The 20,991-nt window shown below is 50.3% G+C and overlaps 1 protein-coding gene across 1 annotated transcript in view; it reads right to left on the bottom strand.

The window, feature by feature from the left end:
- Positions 1–811: 811 nt before the first annotated feature.
- KCNJ3 (potassium inwardly rectifying channel subfamily J member 3) overlaps positions 812–20,991 on the bottom strand; it is a 45,342-nt gene continuing 25,162 nt past the window's right edge. The window contains exon 3 of the mRNA XM_075511500.1: positions 812–1,975. Coding sequence (XP_075367615.1) covers positions 1,392–1,975 — 584 coding nt within the window. The 3' untranslated portion in view covers positions 812–1,391. The remainder of the gene's footprint in view (positions 1,976–20,991) is intronic.

Here is a 20,991-nt window from a genome sequence, read left to right as displayed (position 1 = left end):
CCAAACACGGACCACGGGTGTCCCCGGCCGCCGCAACAGCCGACCTCCAGCGTTTTGGGGAGGGTCCGGAGCGGCACGGCGTGCTCCAGCACCGCAAGGCACGATGACGCGGGCACCCGCACAACGCCCAGCCCTCCTGGCTCGACCTCACCGGAGCAAAACAAGATGGAAAAGGAAACCCGAACACAAGCACAGAAGGACAGCAAACCAAACATTTATACAAGGTATTACTCATTTTGAAACCCACAGGGTCAACTTCAGTTAAGAACACGTTTAAACATTATTTTCACCATAGAGAAAGCAGTAAGGAGCGATGCCACCGGCAGTGCCGCCAGCGGGCTTGGGACTTGCCTGCCTGGGCTTGGGACTTGCCGTGACCCTGCACAGCTCCGGCCACAAGACCGCGGCTCACGCAACCATCACCCGCATCGCTACTGGCCCAACTGGGCCGTCGAGGCAAGAGGGAGCGAAATCCGGGCACTGCGGAATTAGGGGGAATCGTGACCCTGCCTTTGGGGCGCAGCTCGTCCAGACCAGATGCCTGCTTGGCTTCATGGAGACATTCAGCGACTGCCATGTTCAGCTATTCTACCAACATGAGAAATCAAGCACGTCCTGCTTATTTAGAACAGTTTTCTTGCACATATATTATAAATCACGAAGATTTTAAAAAATTTTTACTAATCGTATCTAAAGTGTGAATTTTATTCATTTATTTATTGTTTTGCCTAGGCTTATTAATACAAGTCTCTTCTCTAAACAATGCCTTATGAAATACATTTAAATTTTTTTCCAGTAGCCTAGATGCAGGAAAAGAAACCCCAAGAAAATGTTAAAGCAAAATAGAAACCAGCAGTTAATTTAAGGCTAGCAGATTTGGTGTTAGGAATTAACTAATACACCTTCTTTTAAGAAAAAAGACATGCACCATAACTACTTTGTTGAACAAAACATCACGATCCACATCAGAAAAAAAGAAAAAAACCAAAACATTTTCAAATCAAATCATAGCTTACCCTGAAAGTTACCCACTCGCATGTTTTACCTACTACTTAAGAAATACAGGGGAAAGGAACGCCCCTTTCCATATTTTTCAGAATACACAGTATAAATATAGTAGGAGTCATGCCATAAAACTATATGCAAAAATTGCACACTATTATTGCATGCGTGTTGTGATACTACATGCCAACGAACATCAGCTCGCCGATCGTCCCATCGTCCGTACGTACAGCGCAGCCACCGCTACCGAGGGGATGCTCCCGCCCGCCGGCGCGCCGGGGACCCCCGAGCTGAGCACGCAACCGGCTGGCGGGGTCCTGCTCTCCTGCCCGCGCTGCCCTTGCCAGTAGCAGTTCAAGCTCTCAACGATCGCTAGAAGTCCCGTCGGGTTATGTAAACCGATCCGAATTCATTTTTCGCAGTTTGGGTGGAAGGTTCCCTTCCATCCTGCCGCCGCCCGACAGCTTCTGCAGCTTGGGCGGCAGGTCGGCCACCGACTGGCTGATGGGATCCGACATCATCTTTGTGGTCTTAGACACCAGTTTCTCCTCCGAATTCCCGGGGACCGAGCTGATCCGCTGGAGTTTCATGGGTAAATCCCCCATGCTGTAGGCCTTCTCAGAGGTGGTGGAGCTCATCCTGAGGAGTTTTTTGGGGAAGTCTTCCCTCCCAGTAATTTTCTGCAGTTTTGAAGGCAGTTTTGTGCCAACTTCGTCGAGACCATCCAGGCACTCCACCGAGTTATTCCTTTCCTTGCTGTTGCTCACAGCGGGCGCTATCAAGGGAGAGGACATGAGCAGCATCTCCTCCTGCTCCTTCACGCTGTACGGCGGGGTGGGGACCTCAAATGTCGCGTGGAACTGGGAGTAATCGACTTTAAAGAACCCCTCTTCCAAGGAGATAACAGGGAAGAAACGATGACCCCAGAGCACCTCGTCCTCGGTGTAGGATGTCCTGGCTTGGCACGTCATCCCTGCAACGAGCAAGGGAGAAAAACTTTCACCAGTTATGGACAAGTGTGGATGCACATAAATCTTGGGGTTTTTTTGAACGTTTCAATGAAACAGATTTTCTGGTTTTAAATGTATAAAAGAAAAGGCATTGGCATGCCCACCATGTACATACAGTCATCCTCAAGGGAAAGGAGCCAACACAGAGGAAGGAGCGTAACTGAATAATTCACATCTACTATTATGGACGCTTCCGAAGGTGCTGCTGACAAAGGGAAACACAGGGCTAACTGGTAACCCCGGCATTCAATTAGCAAGAGCTGCTAATTCCAATGTAAAGTTGGACTTGTCAGGATCTTAAAGTATTACTGAGTTATCCATATTTGCATCATACTGACGCACGCATACAAAACCAGACCCTACGCTTGATGCATCGTATGCACAAACCAAGCCCGCGTTAGTGCATTCCAACCCACCAGCGAGCAGTAGGCATGTCCTATAAAATACATTTATTCCTCTTTAAGGGCTTCACCAGCAATCTGCTCACAGATCCATCGCTGCCAGGCTGAGATCCAAGCTTCAAAAAATTAGCAGGGAAGAAGAAATATGACTAAGAGGCACAACACTGCCCTTCCTCTTCCTCCACCGCCTCCCACCGTGGAGAGAAGTCCTCCTCCCGAGCACCCAGACTTGGCCATCCCGGTGACCCATCTGACCTCGGAAATCAGAGGGGAACGATGGCTGTGGATCGCTGGAGGCTTCCAGAAGAAATCCTGCTGCTTCTTTTTTTTTTATTTTTGTAAATGGTATCTGTAGCAATCTGTAAAGAGAATTACCCTGCCATTTTATCCTAGTAGAGCAAACTGGAAATATGACATTTGGTTTTCAGGAAGCTAAATGTACCTCTGCAAACACATCCTCTGCTTAGCTGGCAAGAACGCCTCTAAGTCAGGGGAAAATGAAAGGCAACTTTGGAAGGCACAAGAAAAATGATAGCGGGGCTCTAGCGAGGGGGAGCGGGGGATGGATACGCGCCTGGTGACATACAGCCAGAAAAATGAAATTTTATTACACTTCATGTTACTGCTAATGGAATCAAAATTTTAGTCATGCATAGTGATTTCTACTGCTAATGCGTCTGAGTCTATCACAAGACATAAAACTCAGTTTTCTGTCTAATCTCTCAGGAGAAAAAGACGAACCCAGGGGTTTTTTTGCACCCAACGCCGCTCCCGCCGCCCGTGCAGGCGCCTCAGCTGAGCTCCCCCCCCGCGGGAGCGCACCCTGAGACCGAGCTACCCTGCCCCTCCCGCCGCCCCGGCAGGACGCTGCTTTACGCTTGAGGATGCATTTTCACCCGGTCACCATGTGCTCCAGTTCTGTTTACTAAGTGAAGTGGAAGCAATCACAGACCTAATGGGTTTAGAAAAAACCTGCAATTTTTAGAAAAATGGTAATTAGAGGGAGTACTTCTTCCATCTGCGCCCTTCACGCTGCAGCTGTTCATTAGCCGTACCTTCGCCGCGAAAGCCCAGACCTTTCCCCCTCTGCTTCTTCAGACCTGACTTCTGAGGAAGACCTCATTAGCGAACGAAGGCGCCTAATAACGCATGCAAATGGCGGGAGCCACGCTTGGAATCGCGTTTACGGTGCCCGTGAAGCAGATGGCTGGTTAACTCCGGTGACCCACGCTTTCGATAACAAATTGCTTAAAATGCAAATCTCTGTATAGAAAAGTCGGTAATTGTCGACCTCGCTGCGCCGCAGGCTTTGCGGAGGGGCTGGAGCCGTGCCGCCGGCACAATCCCGTGGGCCAGTGGCAACCCTGCCGGGGCGGCCACCCCGGCCTCAGCAACGCTGCTCTGCAGAGAGCCGACTGCTGTGGGGAAATGACTCGCACGGCTTTTTCCTGGCGTTGGCAACGATAAAAAAGAGAATTAAGCTTTCTTGTGCTGTCAAAATGCCACGGGGGGTGTAGCGAGGGGCGTGGGGGGAACGCGCGGGTCAGCAACACTGCCAGGGCTCGGGGAAGGGGACCAGCGCACGGGAGCAGCCAGCACCTGCGTCCGCATCCCCGTCCGCATCCGCAAGAGATCCCGGGGCCGCTGCCGCCTGCCCGGGGCAATGCCGGGCACGGGACCCGCCGCCTGCCGCGTTGGGCTCTCCCATCCCCGCCAGCCACCGTGCTGTTTCTACCCCCCGATCCATCATCCTGCCATCCACCAAACCTGCTGCTGCCCGTAGGCTTTCAAAGGAGGAATTTCATACCTGCTTATATCGGAAAATGTATTCGCTGAATCTCAGGAAGATCAGCTTCTCGTGTTGTTGCACTGGTGTAACCCTTTGTAAGCTCACCTGAGAGAGAAACATTTGCAGGTACACAATTTTTCTTTAAAATCAATTTATCTTATTCACTAACAAACCCGAGGGTGCAAATTATTTAATAGCCTCTCAGGATGAACGGCAGCAACTGAGACGCTCGTCATTATCGGGTGTACCTGTCACGCTAAGCAGACGATGCTCAGAGCTGCTGAAGTGCTCTGGTAAGCCCTTGGACAAGAAATCAATGCTCAGGTTTTCTTCCAGCTCCGCTGCGTTTCCCGGCTCTTCCTTCCCTTTCTGTTTTCTCAGCAAAGCCTCAGACTCCCAGCCATGAGCTTTGCAATGCCTTTCTGCTCTGACACGCTTTGAGCAGCCAGCTCACAACGGCCCGGCTGTAGCCATCTCCTTTGTATTATTATAGCAATAACAACGGAGCTGCAGAAGGCGCTTGACGACCGGAGCCGTTATCCACGTCCTTGCGCAGAGCAAGCATCAGCTCTTCGCAAGCGTCCTAACGCGCAGCCCGTGCACAGCACCGTGAGCTGCGTCTTGACCAGGCTGCCTGGACGGGAAAGCACCAAACCGAAAATCGGCGGGCATTGCCACGTTTTCCTGCAGAAAGAGCAGGAGCGCCTGGGAGCGACCCGCCACTGACGGCCCTTCTTGATAAGCACCTCTGGATTATTTTCCATTAAGTTATGCTCAGATAAATATAGGCCTTTTATCTTAATGCAGAGGTAGTTTCTTTCTGACCTTTAAAAAATAAGATGCATACAGCAGCAGGAGGCCGGCAGCCGTGCCGGGCCGTGCCAAGGTGGGGCTGCCGACGGACACCTACCAGGGGACTGCACGCTGCGGCGGGCATGGGCTCACCCCCAACCGCCTCGAACAGATCAGGCCGTTAACGCCAGGCTAGTAAGTGTTCCTCTCCTTCGGTTGGTATGAAAGGCTTTTCATTTTTTTCTTCTTTTTTTTATTCCCTAGGAAGTTATTCATCAGCAGGGTACGCAGCCAGCAGATCCTTCGATGCCTTCATCACGTTAATGGGCCTGTTAAAATTTTACCGAGTTGTCTATATTATTAATATTCATTTGCAGTGTAAATTTTAAACTCTCGTTTGGAAGCAAACACGCTGTATGCAGTGCATATAATTAAAAAGCCATCCGTTCGTCAAAGGACAAGGTTTCGATGCGTTTTGTTCATCACTCCTAACACGGGCTTCCATCATGAAGGGCTCTCCAGAGCTGTTAACGGCCAGCGATGGCAACGCACGTTAGCAAAGCTCTGCCCGCATACAAATCGCAACAGCACGCCTGGAAAAGAGGTCTACCTACGCTTATATTCCAGCATAAAACCCAAACCAAATGTCCAGTTAAACCCCTCGCTATTATTTCAAAAACAGAGGCTGCAAAAACATTGTTCACTATGTCCGAGGGGAGAGATTTTCACCCAGAAGCACCGCTCCTAAGGGGCCAAGCAATGCTATTTTGTCCGAATACCCCGTACTTTCACAAACCTCACTCCTGCGTATTTGGGACCAGCCCTACCCAGATCATCTCGCGCTGTTTCCAGGAATTATATTCCTTCTGCAGAAACCAAGAGCTGGCTGTGCTTCCAAAGTATTAGGAATAATGAGCTTAAAGGAAGGCAAGGGCAAAGTTTTGGGACTCATCTCCTCATGGGCAGAGGCTGAAATGGTGTTAGGGAGGGCTTTAGTGTTAAACGTTATTAGAAATTTTGCTACTGATTAAATTCAGTCATTTACACCCACCCGTAGTGACCTGGCATCCCCCCGTGGAGTCTGGCACATAACGCCACAGTCCGTAACACAGGAAAATCCCAGCCATGCATATTTAGGAAAATTTTCCGTTAACTTCCTTAAATCATGTACAGCAGAGCAGCTCTGGAGGACGAGCACGGGTTAAAGCGATGTATTTATCTCCTCAAGTTTGATATGAAAGTTGTTGTTTGTTTGGTTTTTTAATAATCATGCCTTCTCCTTTCAGCATTTGCTCTAGCTGAAGGGAGTGCTATCACTGGAGAAAAATGCATCTATGTCATATCATAAGTTATTAATTACAAGTTGTTATTTCTAATGAGGTAGAACTCTTGGTTTTAGGGCCCTAGCTGAGCTGAAAAAGTGGATGCAATTATCCCACCCTCAGCCAAGCAGCAGACTATTTAAGCTTTTATTTTCCTCTGGCTCTGGCTCTGGCAGGTTTAGCCTCCATACCCCACTTCCAGGAAACGCCACCGAGAAACAGGGTTGTGCAAACACTCCGAGAGAGCTGGCAGGGACCGGAGCCCCCAGCACGCTCGCTCAGTAAACACGGAACACAGAGGAGGTTTGGTGCCGTTGGGATGATGCTGATGGTCAGATGATGATGATGATGATGATGATCAGAATTCCCCGACATCTGAAATCCTAATAATTCAGTTAATGATCCTGATAGCTTCTAGCTTTGCTACAGCATAAGGCCGGTTACCCAGGAAGGCGAAGACATCCCAAAGGACAATGGTTGCCACCACCAAACCCACCAAAAATCCAGGGTCATCCTGCATCGCCCAAAGGCCTGTCCCACGTATCTTGGCCATGATGTCCCCATCGGATAAGGATAAGGCTGGTTCCCCAGGAAGGCGAAGACATCCCAAAGGACATCGGTTGCCACACCAAACCCACCAAAAATCCAGGGTCATCCTGCATCGCCCAAAGGCCTGTCCCACGTATGTTGGCCATGATGTCCCCATCGCTGCAGGTATCAGACACAGCTGGACGTGGACAATCTGTCCTTTGTCACCAGCACGCTTGCCTTCCGTCCCCAGGCTGGGCTCTGTAAGCCTGAGCTCAGTTACAGTCATTAGTGCTGGCTTTAGACGGATTAGAGGCGTCCTGAAGTACCCAGGTCCTCGGCCCCTCCTGAAGCGGCCAGAGAACGGCAAAAATACAAAGCATCCTATTGCTGTCAGCACAGCTGAGAGCTGCCTCCCCGAATTAATAAGGGGGCAGATGGAGGACAAAAAAATCTGTAAATAAGCGCTTGGACTAATTCTATCCTATAATAACCCTCAAATTATTTCTAAATTTCTAAAGTACCCAGATGGAGCTGGCTGTATTCAGGCAATTTCTAGAACTCGTAATATACTGCCTTGAAAAAAATCACAGACGTGCTGTTATTTATATGGCCCTCTTACATTTTGTTACAGCAGTTGGCTGATAGTTGACAAATCATAGATCACTAATAAGCTTTTAACAGCCCCCCCGTGAAAGTCTTCAGGAGCAATCTAGGCACACAAAGGTTATATGACTCTTTTCTCTCTCCAAGGCAATGCCAATTTAATCCCCCTTAAATCTTTTTCTGATTCTGGGCTGCAATTTGCTGGCCAAGGGCTGGGTGCAGGGACAGCAGGAGGTGTCCTTCTTAACATGGAAACATGGAAAAGTTAATCTTCACCAGTCGGGGAAAGAGATAATTATTGCGGCATTACGACGACTCAACAGCGCATCGTCCCAGCGGCACCCGAAAGGGGCACCTTGGCATCCCTCCCGCCGGGACGGGAGCGAAGAGAAATCCTCCAGCAAAAATGCACAAATACAAGAAATGTACGCTAATATTTTGTCAGATTTTTTTCTTTTTTCTTATTAAGAGCTAGAGCCCTGCACGTTAAAATGCCTGGACCCAAGCCGGCCCCGAGAGGCTCCAAGCCTGTGCAGCCGGGTGGCTCTTCCCTTCGCATGCTTTACTTTGCATTTTGGGAGGGGGGTTTACCTCCCTTAAACCTGCAGTTTATCCATAAAGCCTCAAAAATATGTGTTAAAAATTAATCAGCCAGCAATGTTATATCAATTACTAAGAATTAAGCTGATTTACAACTGCAATCTAAGGCCCACGAAGGCAAGAGTCAAACTTGATGTGAGACCTGACATAAAAATATACCACACTCATCCTGCACTCTTGCAGGACCCAGGGAAGATTTACCGCTGTAGAAAAAAGGAGTTGCACGACTTCCGCAGCCATCTCTCCTCTTCCGGCACTGCAGAGGCAATAGGGGAAGAGAAGCTGGGTTTACCACAGTTAGCCAAGTGACAGCGTGATATCCCGATGTTAACATCTGCCCCCGCACCACCCTCTATCGGAAACGCCAAGAGATGTCCGAGTTCTGCGATAAGCCAGAAAATGGGCGCCCAAAACGGGAGGTCAGAACCCCAATGCGGAGTGAAGGATGCTCTCAAGCTTCTCCTCTCAATGTTCCTTGCCACGCTACTGTTTAATGTAAGTTAAAATGACAAGCTGTGCTGTGCACGGCTGAGAAATGTACAGCCTGACGGAAGGGCTTCTAAGCAGACAGAAAGCGTGGTGTCTAAACTCTAACACTTCCCATCTATTTGGAAAGAACAGCTATTTTTAGCCTTAACATTTTCCCGTCATAATTTCAGGGGGTATTTTTTTATTAAGCTGGTGATAGCTTGAAGTGCAATAAAACTTTCTTGTCAATTTGTGGCTGCCAGCCTCTGCCGCTGTCTGCTGTCAAGGTCTGCTTTAATGCACCGGCACTTTTGCAGCCTGATTTTCTTTAGTAGAAGGGAGATGGGCAGCCACCTTGCCAGCTATGCATTTAGTGCTTCTGGTTACTTCTAAAGTCGTGTTTCAATAAAAACACCCTTTTGTTAAAGAGAAAAAAAAAATGGCACTTCCTGAAATGCAAGAGACAAAAAGAGTCTTAAAGGTTAACAACAGTAAAAAGGTGCTCTACGAATTCATGAAAACGTTAAGTACGTGCAACGCAAGCCCTGCCCGAGGCTGCCGGGGATGCTTCGGGCGGCGGGACGCAGGCGGCGCCCGCGCAGCGGCTCAGCAGAGGCGCGGGATTCGGGAAGGGCGTGGAACGCAACCTGCCCCCCCCCCCCGCCCCCCGGCCAGCGCCGGGCAGGGACGTCGCCCGTCGCCCTCGCAGCCCCAGCCCTCGCCGCAGCCAGCGGTGGGACTCGATGGCCTTAAAGGTCTTTTCCAACCGATACGATCCTGCGATTCCAGGTGTGCCGCGGAGCTGGAGGAGAGACCTGAGAGGGGGACGAGGGCACTGGCAAGAAGAAGAAAATAGTTCAGATTGTGGTAATTGTGGGTAATCTGAGTTCTTTCTTTCTGTAATGAGTGAACGGATACGCTGCCCGCTTTGTTCTTTAAGCTCACCTCTGGTTTCTTAGATCGTGGCACAAAGAGGTCCTGGGATGAGCTACGAAGCAAAGCAGTGGCCCCGTGGCTCAGCTTTGCCCTACGGGTCAGCCCCACAAGAGCCGCGCCCCTTCTTCATAGCAGAAAGAAAAAGTGGGAAAAAACGTGGAGAGCCTGCCGTTGCCCACGAGCCTGCGGCTCCAGCGGAGAAGACGCGGCAGCGGAGGTCCACACGTGTCCTCGGCACCCGCCCAATACACACGCAGCTGGGGCAGACGGCGGGCGCGGGGCGTCCAAGCGGGCAGGGTAAGGCGGCCAGCTCCGCAAGGGAGAGCATCGCTTCCCTCCACGTTTCAACCTGCGGCAGGCCTTTCTAGAACACCTAGCGCTTAATCACCATTTATTACTGAGACCTAGAAATCGCCCCAACAAAAGGAGGTCAGAGATTAAACACACGAAGCACGCGTGCAAAGGGGAACCAAAGGAGCAGAGCAACCCAAGGAACGCGATGCACGCGTTTATGCCAGAGTCAGACATCGGTCTTATGCTAAACATTTTAATTTCTCATCGCACTGAATAGCAAACCCAGGCTTCTGCTCCGCTACTCGATTTAGACACGCTGTTTATGCTCCGGCACTATAAATACCTCCCGGTTTAGTCAGACTGTGCTGTTCTCCCAGGAGCTATCTTGACGCTTAAAAAATAGCGGTGACAGCCAAGGTATTTTTCTTATCAGCCGGTCCTCTTCTCAGGACAATTTTTAATCACTCACACACACATAGTTTCCTGACACCTTGCAGACAGCTCCTCTTGATGCTTACCAGGACCACAGCTACCCATCATTAGCACAAATTACAGCAGGTTTCGGAAAATGTCATAAAACCAGCGTGCAAAAGCAAGGCACGGCTGCACGTATTAAGCGTTCCCATGTCAAGGAATGCAACAGGCTACTCTCAGGTGAGCTAACCTCCCTCTTTTGTGTTAGCCACTCACCAAAAAAAAGGGGGAAAAATAAAAGCAGGGCAGCCTTCAGCGCTGCCCTTCTGTGCCCAGCCCGCAGACGTCCGCAGTACTATTTTCCATCCTTTTGAAAAAACGGAGCCAGAAGTGCAGTTATCCGAACAAAACTGTCTAACGCACATTTAATGCAGTGATAGAAATTTATACTATCTGAGAATCTGGCCTGGTATTTTTATTATCTCTTTTTTTTTTTTTTAAACCAAAACCCACCATATTATTCGGAAAGACTCTGATCCGTTCCCTTCTACCTACGTGCAGGAGTGCGTCAGGGCTGATTTCAGCCCCTTCAGCTCCTTTCTTTGAGCAGATTTTTTTCGCGGAGCCATCTGCCACATTCCCGTTTTTGCATCATTTCCCTCCTACCGGGATGTTATTGAACGAGCAGCGGCAGCAGCACCAAAATGGAAGTATTTAATTCCCCGCTCCACGCAGCTCTCTGCTAGGACGCATCGAGAGCGCTGCCGGCGTCGGGCACGGGCGGGAGGAAGGGGCAGGAGGAAAGGGACGGAGGGAGGAAAGGGGGACGGTAACGGGGAGAGGCAACGCACCCGTTTTCGCTGGGTGGGATATTTACAGGGTGCTCATACACAGAGCTGGCAATACCTACAAAGCGGTGCTCCGACGTAAAATAGAGTTGCCCACCGGCGCTGTGGCACAGCGCAGCGGACGGTCTCCAGAGCTCCCCTCCAGCCTCAAGCATTCCGTAGTTTTTACCGATAACACAGTCCTATGATAACTTTCCTCGTACGAACAGCTGATAATATTTTCAAAACCTTGGAGCAGACAGGGCAGGCTCCCCGCCGGCGGCAAAGCGCGCTCCGGGGAGCCGAGCGGCCAGCGGCAGTGCCGGGGAGGGGCGGGATGCCCTCGTCCCCCCCTCAGCCCCAGCCCGGGCACCGCGCGCCGCATAAGAACCGAAATTCTGCACGGCTGTGGACGCATTGCAACTGGCAAGGGAACACCTGCAATAACCCAGAAACTCTTCCCAGCTCTGGGCTCCCCAAATTATTGTAAAGTAGAAGTGTTTTGTTTAGCATTAGTCTATGCATAACTCCTGCCACAGGAGAAATAATTTCTAAAACTAAAAATGAACACTTCACCAGAAAACGCACATTTCAGCATAACACGGTGCTGGAATTTCCCCGCCGTGATGACCGCTCTCCTCGGCTGTAGGGAAAGGCAGCCCTCCCCGGGACCCCCCCCGGTCCCCAGCTCCCGCGGCAGCGGCGGCAGCCGCGCTGTGCGGGTCCCACGTGGCCAAGTCCCATTGTCACCGGGCTCGGGGCTGAGCGGCCGCGGGTGCTGCAGCACCAGCCAGCGCGGGGCCTCGTTAAACGGGGTTTGCTGCAGGGGCGAACGGCTGTGAAACCACGACCGAGCGGCGGCTGGAGAAGCCTCGTGGCAAGCACGGGCGGCCGCAGCAGCGGCCCCGACCACGACCGCGACCACGGGCACGCCAGAGGACGGGGACGAAATCACCACTCTTCATTTATTATTTCGCGCCTGCTCCATCAATAGCAAGCTTGGATTTCAAAAGCAAGAAGTTCTCAGTTATCCTTAATTAATACCAGAATAACTTTCTTCCCTTGTTTAGTATCAGCAGTGATTTCCCTTCGCCTCCAAGCTGCCTGATCACCTCCTCTCCTGGGCTGATGAAAGAAAAGCCCGGGGTAGCTGCCTCTGCGCTGGATTTCTCTTCAAATTGCAACTACAGTTCTTCACTAAGAATCAAAAACCTGAGTTCTGCAATTAATGGCGTTTTGGCTCCGAAGTGCAGCCAAAAATGCAGCGGTTTTATTTGCAGCACAATGTAGGTCCCCATTGGGGATGCTGGGGAAGAGACGCGGGAAGAAAGGATTGTTTTGTTAAATCAGAAGAAAATTGTTTGGGGTCAGCGGATGCCCCTGGAACATATGGCTACAGTGAAACGTGAGAGAAGTCTGCCAATCAGTCAGTTAGAAAAGGAAAAAAAAAAGACATTTAAAATAAATTATCCTCTTCGAATGAGCGCATTTTAATTACGAGGCAAGAAACACAAACCCAAACCCCAACCCTTCCCTTCGAATACACAATTTCTTCAGCAGCCCTATGCTTCTCCAAACACCCACCCAGCCATATGCCGCTGAGCACCAAAATAGAGCGCTTTAATCTTCAGGGCTTTGGCGGAGCTAAAAAAAACCGGGAAGAAGTATTTCACGTTAGAGACTGCCTTCCTGGGATGGAAAAACTCTTTCTCTTCATACTGAAAAGTACCATTTGCTGGTGCTATGCAATACGGCCACGCAGTCGGTGCATTTTCGGGCTCCAAGGTCCACGGATGTCTCCTGACGGCTGCCTGCAGAGAGGGGAGGGAGCCTGCTGCAGCAGCCGCTCCTCCTTCCCAGCTTCCCTGCCTGCATCCAGGGTACGGGAAAAGGCTCGCAGGGGACGCCTGGGAGACTTAAATATACCGTAAACCTGGCAGCCAATTTCTAAGCTGAAAATAATGTGCCATTTGGTATGAACTGTATCAATAGAAGGATGAAATACAACACGGAGCTGTGTTTGGAAAGAAGCTTTCCTTATTTAGTGTTGTTGGTCTAACATATGTATTAATTTGCTGAGCATCTTTGCAACACTAAACATTTTGAGGCAACCAGTTCATCCCCAGAACTGCTTCAAACCAACCGGCTCCTGTACCGCCTGACTTCTGCTCCTGGCCTGCAGCCCAGCTGGCCCGTGGCCGCTTCGAGCAGCGAGTCCAGCATGAGACGCCCCGTACAGACCGTGAGCCTGCCGTGAACGAGGGGGAACCTCCTTTACTGTCCTCTCTTGGTGTACCAGGATTTTAAAATTATGGCGATCACCGACCGCCCTAGTACTCCTATGTACCCCATAGGTACCTCAGGGCTGGATCCAGGGGTGACGGAGATACTTGGCTGCTGGAAACCAGGGGACGGCCCCCAAATAGAGGGGAGATGGGGGACAAATGACCTCCCGCTTTGGGAAAGGGGCTGCCTACAGCAAATCCGTAGCAACTGCCCGGAGAAGGGGACTGCCTAACACTGGCAGCCCTAACAACCCTAAACCACTGCCTTCTGTTTTGAGGGAATACTCTGGTCCTCTCTGCTACACAGGTAACTCCTGACGTTGTGTTTAAACCAGCTTTTCTGGCTACAGCTTTCCTGGCTACAGCTCTTTCACCCGCACCTACCCTCTGCAAGAGTGCCTGTCTTGCACTTGAAATGCTCGTAGGTCCCAGCTCCATCACCAGCATCTCCCAGCCTGGTACAGCGTCTGTCTTGTATTTAAAATTAATGCACAGTGCTTAACACAAGATCCCTTGAACTAAACATAGCATTTGCCGCGCAGCCTTCAGTTTTAGCTGACAAACGTTTCTTGCAAACACGTCAGGCACGCAGAATTTCCTAGGGACGAGATGCGTCGATTGTGTCAGTGCTGGGGGCAATGACTGTCAGGCTGGACTTCGGGCTGTAAAAGTCTCTTCAGGAAACCAGACACAACTTGCTGCACCATATATATATACATATACACCATATATATATTTAGAAAACAAGTTATGCTCTTCGGCATAGTGCTGAATGCCCCTTGGCAGGAGAGTGGCCTCACAGGTTGCTACAGGGACGCAAGCACCAGCATCAATTATCTGTACCATTCTGTAACGCCAAGAATTACACTTAAATTACAGCAAAGCCGCGAGAGCAATAGTATTTGTACAGCTTTTCAGAAGCGATGCGCGAGAAGAGCATCCGTGCAAAGGCTGGGAGAAATGGGATGCTCCGCCAGGAGAAGCAAACGCCCAGCCAGGTGCCCACCCAAAATATGCAGTTTTAAGTAGTGCTCTTAGTCCCGGCAGCTCCCACAGAAAATAAACACAGCTGCATGAAGACGAGTGGAAAACCAGGCAGTATATCCTTGCAAATACACGGTTCTTCATTAGGCCTCATTTCCTGGCAGCAATTTCAGGTTTTCATGACAGTTGTGTATCTATGTAGGTCCAGAAATGCTTCCGAGGCTTCAAAATAATCACAAACTTTAGAAAGCAGAATACCTTAAAAATCAGGATTTTCTCACCTTTACGCAGTAATTTGTTGACGGTGTTGCCAGTAGTTCCTGGAATATGTATGAGCGCATCCATCTAACCCACCATCTATTTACATTCTGGGAGGCAACGAACATCCATTCCAGGTTCCTCTCCCTCCCTGGTGTGTTGTACACGCTTCACCACGGGCTTGGTACAAGCCTAAACAAATCTGCTGTGCTCCCTTTGATCAGGACACGTCACGTTTCGCTTTAAGTCAGATGCTACATCTCCCAGCCGTTAGCGAGGAGGCAAAACAATGTTCTCGCTTGTACTTTCTGTGCAAAAACCTCTACCTAGGTGTGCGTGCCAGGTACCAGTGCACAGGGCTGCCTGCCCTTGCTATCCGCTGTGCAGACTCTGCTCAGCTCACCGGTTGGGAATGCTGCTAAAATAGGGAGTTGCAATGGCAATTTTTTTAAGGAAGATTTTTAGCATTAATTAACAGGAATGCAATTGCTTTAATTTTCCTAAGAGCCATGACTGAGCCCCAGGCACCTGGTGGGACATAACTGGGTTTTGTCCTTCCCATCTGAGTGGTCCCTGGCCACAAAGAGCAGTAAAATAAGTTGCCCATTACCTTGGGTTTGCAGCCCTTGAAGACGGGGCTCGCTCAGCAGCACGCCGGTCCCTGTCCAAGGACAGCCTCTAAGCCCTGGCCTGATGACTGAGTGTTATCTTTAAGGCAGAGAAGATGGAAGACAAAAGATGCTTTTCTTGGAAAAACCATGGGACTAGTTCACTTCCCCTTTGCTCCTCAGAAGAAAGCGTGCGGAGCTTTGTAGCTACTATCACACAGGTGCTGGCTACGTGAAGCCATGCAACATGCTTTCTTAATAACAAAAACAATTTTAAAATGGACTGAGCACGGAAAGATTCACGCTCTCTTGTTTCTGATGCCCGTGGCGCAGCTTCGGCAGCCTCGAGCGAAAGCCCGGGAGAAGAGCTCGGGTGGGCAACGGTGGGCTGAGCCCTCGGCTGGTGAGCGGTGTCACCATTCTCCATTCACCCACGCAGCGTGCACCCACGCTCCGCAACTTCAGCCTCCTTACTTACAAACTCCTTACAAACACGGGACCCCGCCACCCCTTCTACCTAAGGACGCAGTGGTGGGAGCGTTGAGCCAACGAGTGAGCAGGAGACCACTGCAGGGTACGGTCCTGGCCCAGGTCCTTGCAGGAGCCAGCGAAGAGCATCCCGTTCCCATGTGCACCTGGTCCTAGAGGATGAGCGTTATTTCTTGTTTGAGGTATTTTATCCGGGTGGTTTGGAGGCAGGCTCGGACTGGAGCTCTCGACACGTGAGCAGCTTTAAGACAAAAAAGCAGCTAAAGGGACAGCTCACCTTCAGTATTCCTGCCCAGAGGTGCCCTGGTCTGTCCTTCTCCATCCCCTCCTGTACCAGCCATCCCACCCTCTGCGCGGAGGTCCCTGGAGGACCCACCCACAACCCCGTCTCGTGGGGCTGGGGGGGGCACAGGCCTCGTGCCGCCCTCTGGAAAGGCGAGTTTTCCCTTGGCAGAGAGCTGTCAACTTCTCCATCCTCCTGCAGAAGCCGCGGTGGAAGGTGGCTGGTGTTGGGGTGAAGGACCTGAAGAGACACAGGCACTACCTGGCAGCTGCTTTCTTCTCTTTGAATTAATGTACTGGCTCAACGTCTCAACGGTACACGTAAAGAAGACGTAAAGAAGCCTTGCCACTTGTAACCAATAAACACTGGGTCTTTCCATAAATTTGAGATGTGAAAATCAGCCTGCCCAAATCTAAGGTCTCCCCTTCCTATGCGGTGAGCAGAGCATCTTCCCGTTACCTCCCCAACCTACCCAGCTCTTACTCTGCTAAACTTAGGCTTCCCTCCAGACAAACTTCTATAAAAAGCGTCTTCATGCATTCAGCAATTTTGTGTTGGCTTTTTTCCCCTTGGTAATATATTTGACCGATCTCTACAGATTATACAGGTGCATTCCTATCACCAGGTGCCCAACATTTCAGAGCTGTTCCTTCATTTGCAGCGTCATCAAACCTCTCCCATTATTAAAATAAAAATCAAAATCCCAAAATAAAACAGGACCAACATTTCCTGATGCAAAGGCAGGAAAGGCAGATAAGGCTCAGAGTTATTGAATGCTGTTTTCTTCATATGGCCCCATCTTCCATTATGGTTTATATACAAAGCTTCAAGAAGATAATATAGCAGAAAATAATTTCCTGCGGCGTGCACAGGAGTGAGACCATTACAGCAGTCAGCGAAGGTTAATTAGCGACTATATATATATTGCAATGCGATGTCATGCAGCATACTTGTTATTTCCATGTGCACCCCAGGAGAATAAATAAGCCACAACGCAAAGCTGTACTGTACAAATAACTATATGCCTACGAGGAGTTTCTAATTTTAGATACAGACCCTTTTCCTTACATTTGAACTGCACTGATATTAACTCTCACCGGGCCAGTTTAAAATCCTGTAAGTCTGGGCCCTTTTTGACATTTTTGGGGAAAATCATTACTTTTCTTTCTGAAAATTTCAAAAGCGAGTCAGTATTTTTGACATTTCCTTGTGAATTTTGTACAGCATTCTTTTCCACTTCCAATCCTAAATGTCAGTGTACTGCTTTTGTTCTGGGAAAAGACCTGTTGGGCTGCAGAGGTGCCTCCGCACCTTCCTACAGGATGGGGGGGAAGGAGTTAACGTGAAGCCTTGAGATGTTTGGATGGCAATCACCACGAAAGGCCTGTTCCAATTCAAGAGCAGCATTCATCAGTTGCCATCACTTTTTCACATTTAGCCTAAAACCGAACAATAAAAATCCAAGAAAGTATTGAGAAGGTCTTTGACGAACACATAAAATCTAGCAAGCATTTCAGAGCTAAACAGTTTTCCCAATTCAAAGATTTGCTAATTACTTCCCAAAATATGCTGGTGGAACTGGTCGAATCCTCGGGGCTGGGCATCTGCCGTGCCGCCAAGGGAAGCCGGCGTGTTGGCTTTGCCCAGGGCTGCCGGAGAGACCTGCGCGGGCAAGGGCGAGATGGAGGAGGGCAAGAGATGGAGATGGATGGGCAAGAGACATGGAGAAGGAGGAGGAGGAGGAGCAGAGGCTGCCGGAAAGTACTCAGTTCGCCAACAAGTACTCTGAAAAAACACCACCACCATGGAGCACTCCATGGAAAAACACTCCTCCTTCACCCCCCCTCCCAACTTCTCTCTTCTGTGATACCGTCGTATTCAGAAATTCAACACGGCAGGCACAAACGCTGCCAGGACTGTGTGAATGATCATTCTTTGCCACGGAAAAGTCAGTTAAAGGTGTTGTAGATTTTTCTTTTGAGAAATACAGCTTTTTAACCCACTGATGGACACAACTCTGCGTGCCAAATGATAAACACGCTACTTCCACGTCCAAGCGGGGCCCCGCACCCTCATGCCAGCACTGTGGCATCTGGTCTGTCTCCCCTTTCCGCAGCGCTGCTGAGTATTTCTAGCTGCTGCACTCTTCACCAGAGCCCGTTTGATATGGGCACTTGTGCAGGGCATTCGTTAGCCCCCCCGCCATCGCTTTTCAATGCAGCAGCGGAAATGCTACGCTGAAATGAAGGAGATTTCCAATAGAGACGTTACGATAAAGGACGACGTAAATGTTCTGAATTCTTAGGGGAAAAAAGGGCGAGTTACAACAAAACCGAAGCCTCCCTTCTCCTACTTTAAACTCCACATGCTGGAGCCAGTGAAGATGGGCACCCCACTTCATTTGTGAAGGCTGGGGACCTGCTGCTAAGACCTGTACAGCTCATCCCTCTTGGGCAGCCCGGCGAGCGGTGCCTGTGCCCCCCCGTGCACGGGAGCAGGGCAGAGGGGGTCAGCGCCCACCTCCTGTCCTTAGCAAGGAAAGGGACTCGGCACTTTCACGGCAAAATTCAGTGATTCTTGTAAAAAACAAGACCAGAAAGAAACTAATAAAAGCATGCGACAAACACACCATTTACCAGAGTAATTTAAAGCTAAGTGAACCAAGAAAAAGGTTGCCACTTGGGTAGGCTGGCATCGTGCACGTATAAAACTGCAACTGCCCTGTTGGTTAAGTGCCCCAGCCAGGAAACACGGCATTAGCCTCCGACTAGAGAAGCCGATTTGATAATCCCAGACTGACTTACAGTAAGAACATTTTTCTAGGGCTATCCTTAGTTCAAAAGGTGTTGGGAGGAGGGAAGGAAAGGGCGCGATGCACACAGGTCCCCGAGGCCGGCTGCTTCCAACCTGGGACCGCGCTTTCAGGACTAATCCAGACCTCACTTCAGGAAAAGATCAATCCGTATTTAGCTATATTTTAGGGTTTATGCTTGGGAGAGACTGAAGTGGAGGAAACTTAACTCTGTAAATAAAGACTGCAAATAATTTTGCCCTCGACACAATTCTCCCCCCATCCCTCCAAAGACAAACGGTCCGTTGCCGCGCAGGTGGACTGCGATAGCGGCTGAGGTACAGCCGTTAGCAGATCAAGGCACTTGCTTAACGTCCCATTTGCAGCTATGTTATTCTTAGGAAAACGTAACTTTCCAGGTTTAATAGAACACACGCATTTTAATGAGTAATCAGCGTCCTGAGAGATAATGAAACAAGTGGTATTTGCAGATCCTATTCCCATTTTTCACCACTTCTTCTTCCCTACTGTAATTTTTTCCTGTATTCAAAGAGCTACGTACAGCCACTTTTGAAACACAAATTATAGCCAACAGAAGGAAAAAAGTATATTATTTGCAAGGACGAACGCACAGACTGACACGCTCACTGGTGCATTGCTGAGGACAAACCTTCTCAGATCTCAGAGGGTCTTTGATGAACCCAAGGAAGCAAGAGGGGCTTGGGGAAGAAGCAGGGGAGTTTGAAGAGCTTGGAGAGGACAGCTGCATCCCTATTGCCCTCACCATCGCTGCTGGCTGTAGCACTGCCCACGGCAGCGGTACGGCGGGGCACGGCCGGGCCCTTCTCCCCAAGCCGCAGAACGACCCAGGCTGCCGGCCGTTGTTGGGTGCATTGAGCAGGTCCCTCCTGCGCTGCCACGGGAAAGGGGCGCGCGGCCAAATCCCCCCTCCAGACCCAAAACTGCTCCAGCAGCCGTGAATTTGGCCCAGATTAATTGCTTTGCATCTTTCCCCTGGGGATTCTGACTCTTAACAACTGAAATACTGCATCACAGGTTTTCCTTGCAAATGCACCGTAAAAAAAAAATTGAGAAGCGTTTTGTCAAGAGCCGAAGCTCCGGCTGCCTCGCGGGCTGCCCGGGCCCCCCCGAGCATCCTCCGCCCCAGCCCTCCGGCACCGGCACCAGCTGGCACGCTCCTCAGCACACCGAGAGCCAAATACGAGATTTAATCCAGACTGGATATAGCCAACTACAGTTGTAGTCTTGAAAAAATAATCAGAAAATATACCGAAAAATAACCCTGGGAAAATGATCCACAGTGAAATGCAGTGGCCAGGTTAACTGCAGGCACGATTTGGTTCCCCACTTGCGTCAACGCGTCCAACGAGTAAAACCGAACAGAAAGAAGGAAACTGAGAAAGTTGCGTTCCCCTCCGGGTTTCCCCTCCGGATGCCAGTGCAGCCCCGAGGCTTTGCCGCCGGCTCTCTGCCAGGCACGCAGCAACGCCTCCCCGGTGAACGCCCTCAGCGTGCCGGCTGTTGCGGCACCAGAGCCGCTGCTTGTCACGCTCCCGCGCATCAGAGGAGCCGCCTCGACCGCAGAGGACGCGGTCCCACCTCGTGGGACACCGCGCTCGGTGCCTGCCCCGGCCGGGCAGCGCGGCTCGCAGCCGAACCCCAGGCACTCACCCCGACCCAGGCATTCCTCACCGGGATGAAGCAGCACGGTGCGGCAGAGAGCACAGAGAAGTGACAACTTCATTTGGTGGGGAATACGTTAAATGGAGAAAAAAATCACACAAGAGTTTACAAGCTCCAGCATGCACAGCCTGGCGCATATTTTGTTACAAAGGCACGGTCACTTGCAGTTTTTCTCCACAAACTCCACATCCCAGCTTCTCATACATGAAAAGTACTCAATAAAAATGCCATTGTTCCAAGTTGCCATAGTTTTAAGCAGTAACGTCACACTTAACATACTCAACTTTGTAATAATGATCTTACGGTTGGACTCGATCTTAAAGGCCTTTTCCAACCTAAATGACGCTATGAGTCCATAATCTGGATGCTTGCATGGGGACAACTGGAATAAATATTTGAATCGCAAATTCAAATGTGCGATTTGCAATTGTCAGTGGACAGGCAGCGCTGCGGGCAGGGCGGCCGGGGCTGCGGGCAGCTGCAGGCGCTTGCCCTCGCCGCCACCCTCGGAGCCACGCAAAGCTGGGGCCGCACACCACGGCGGGACAACAGGTTACTGGTCACTATTCGGTTTCTTGCAAAGCGAAAAGAATAATAAAA

The sequence above is a fragment of the Mycteria americana genome, chromosome 9 (assembly GCF_035582795.1).
Source record: "Mycteria americana isolate JAX WOST 10 ecotype Jacksonville Zoo and Gardens chromosome 9, USCA_MyAme_1.0, whole genome shotgun sequence".
Lineage (NCBI taxonomy): Eukaryota > Metazoa > Chordata > Aves > Ciconiiformes > Ciconiidae > Mycteria > Mycteria americana.
The sequence above is the reverse complement of the archived record's forward strand: the minus strand, read 5'-3'. Positions and strand labels throughout refer to the sequence as shown.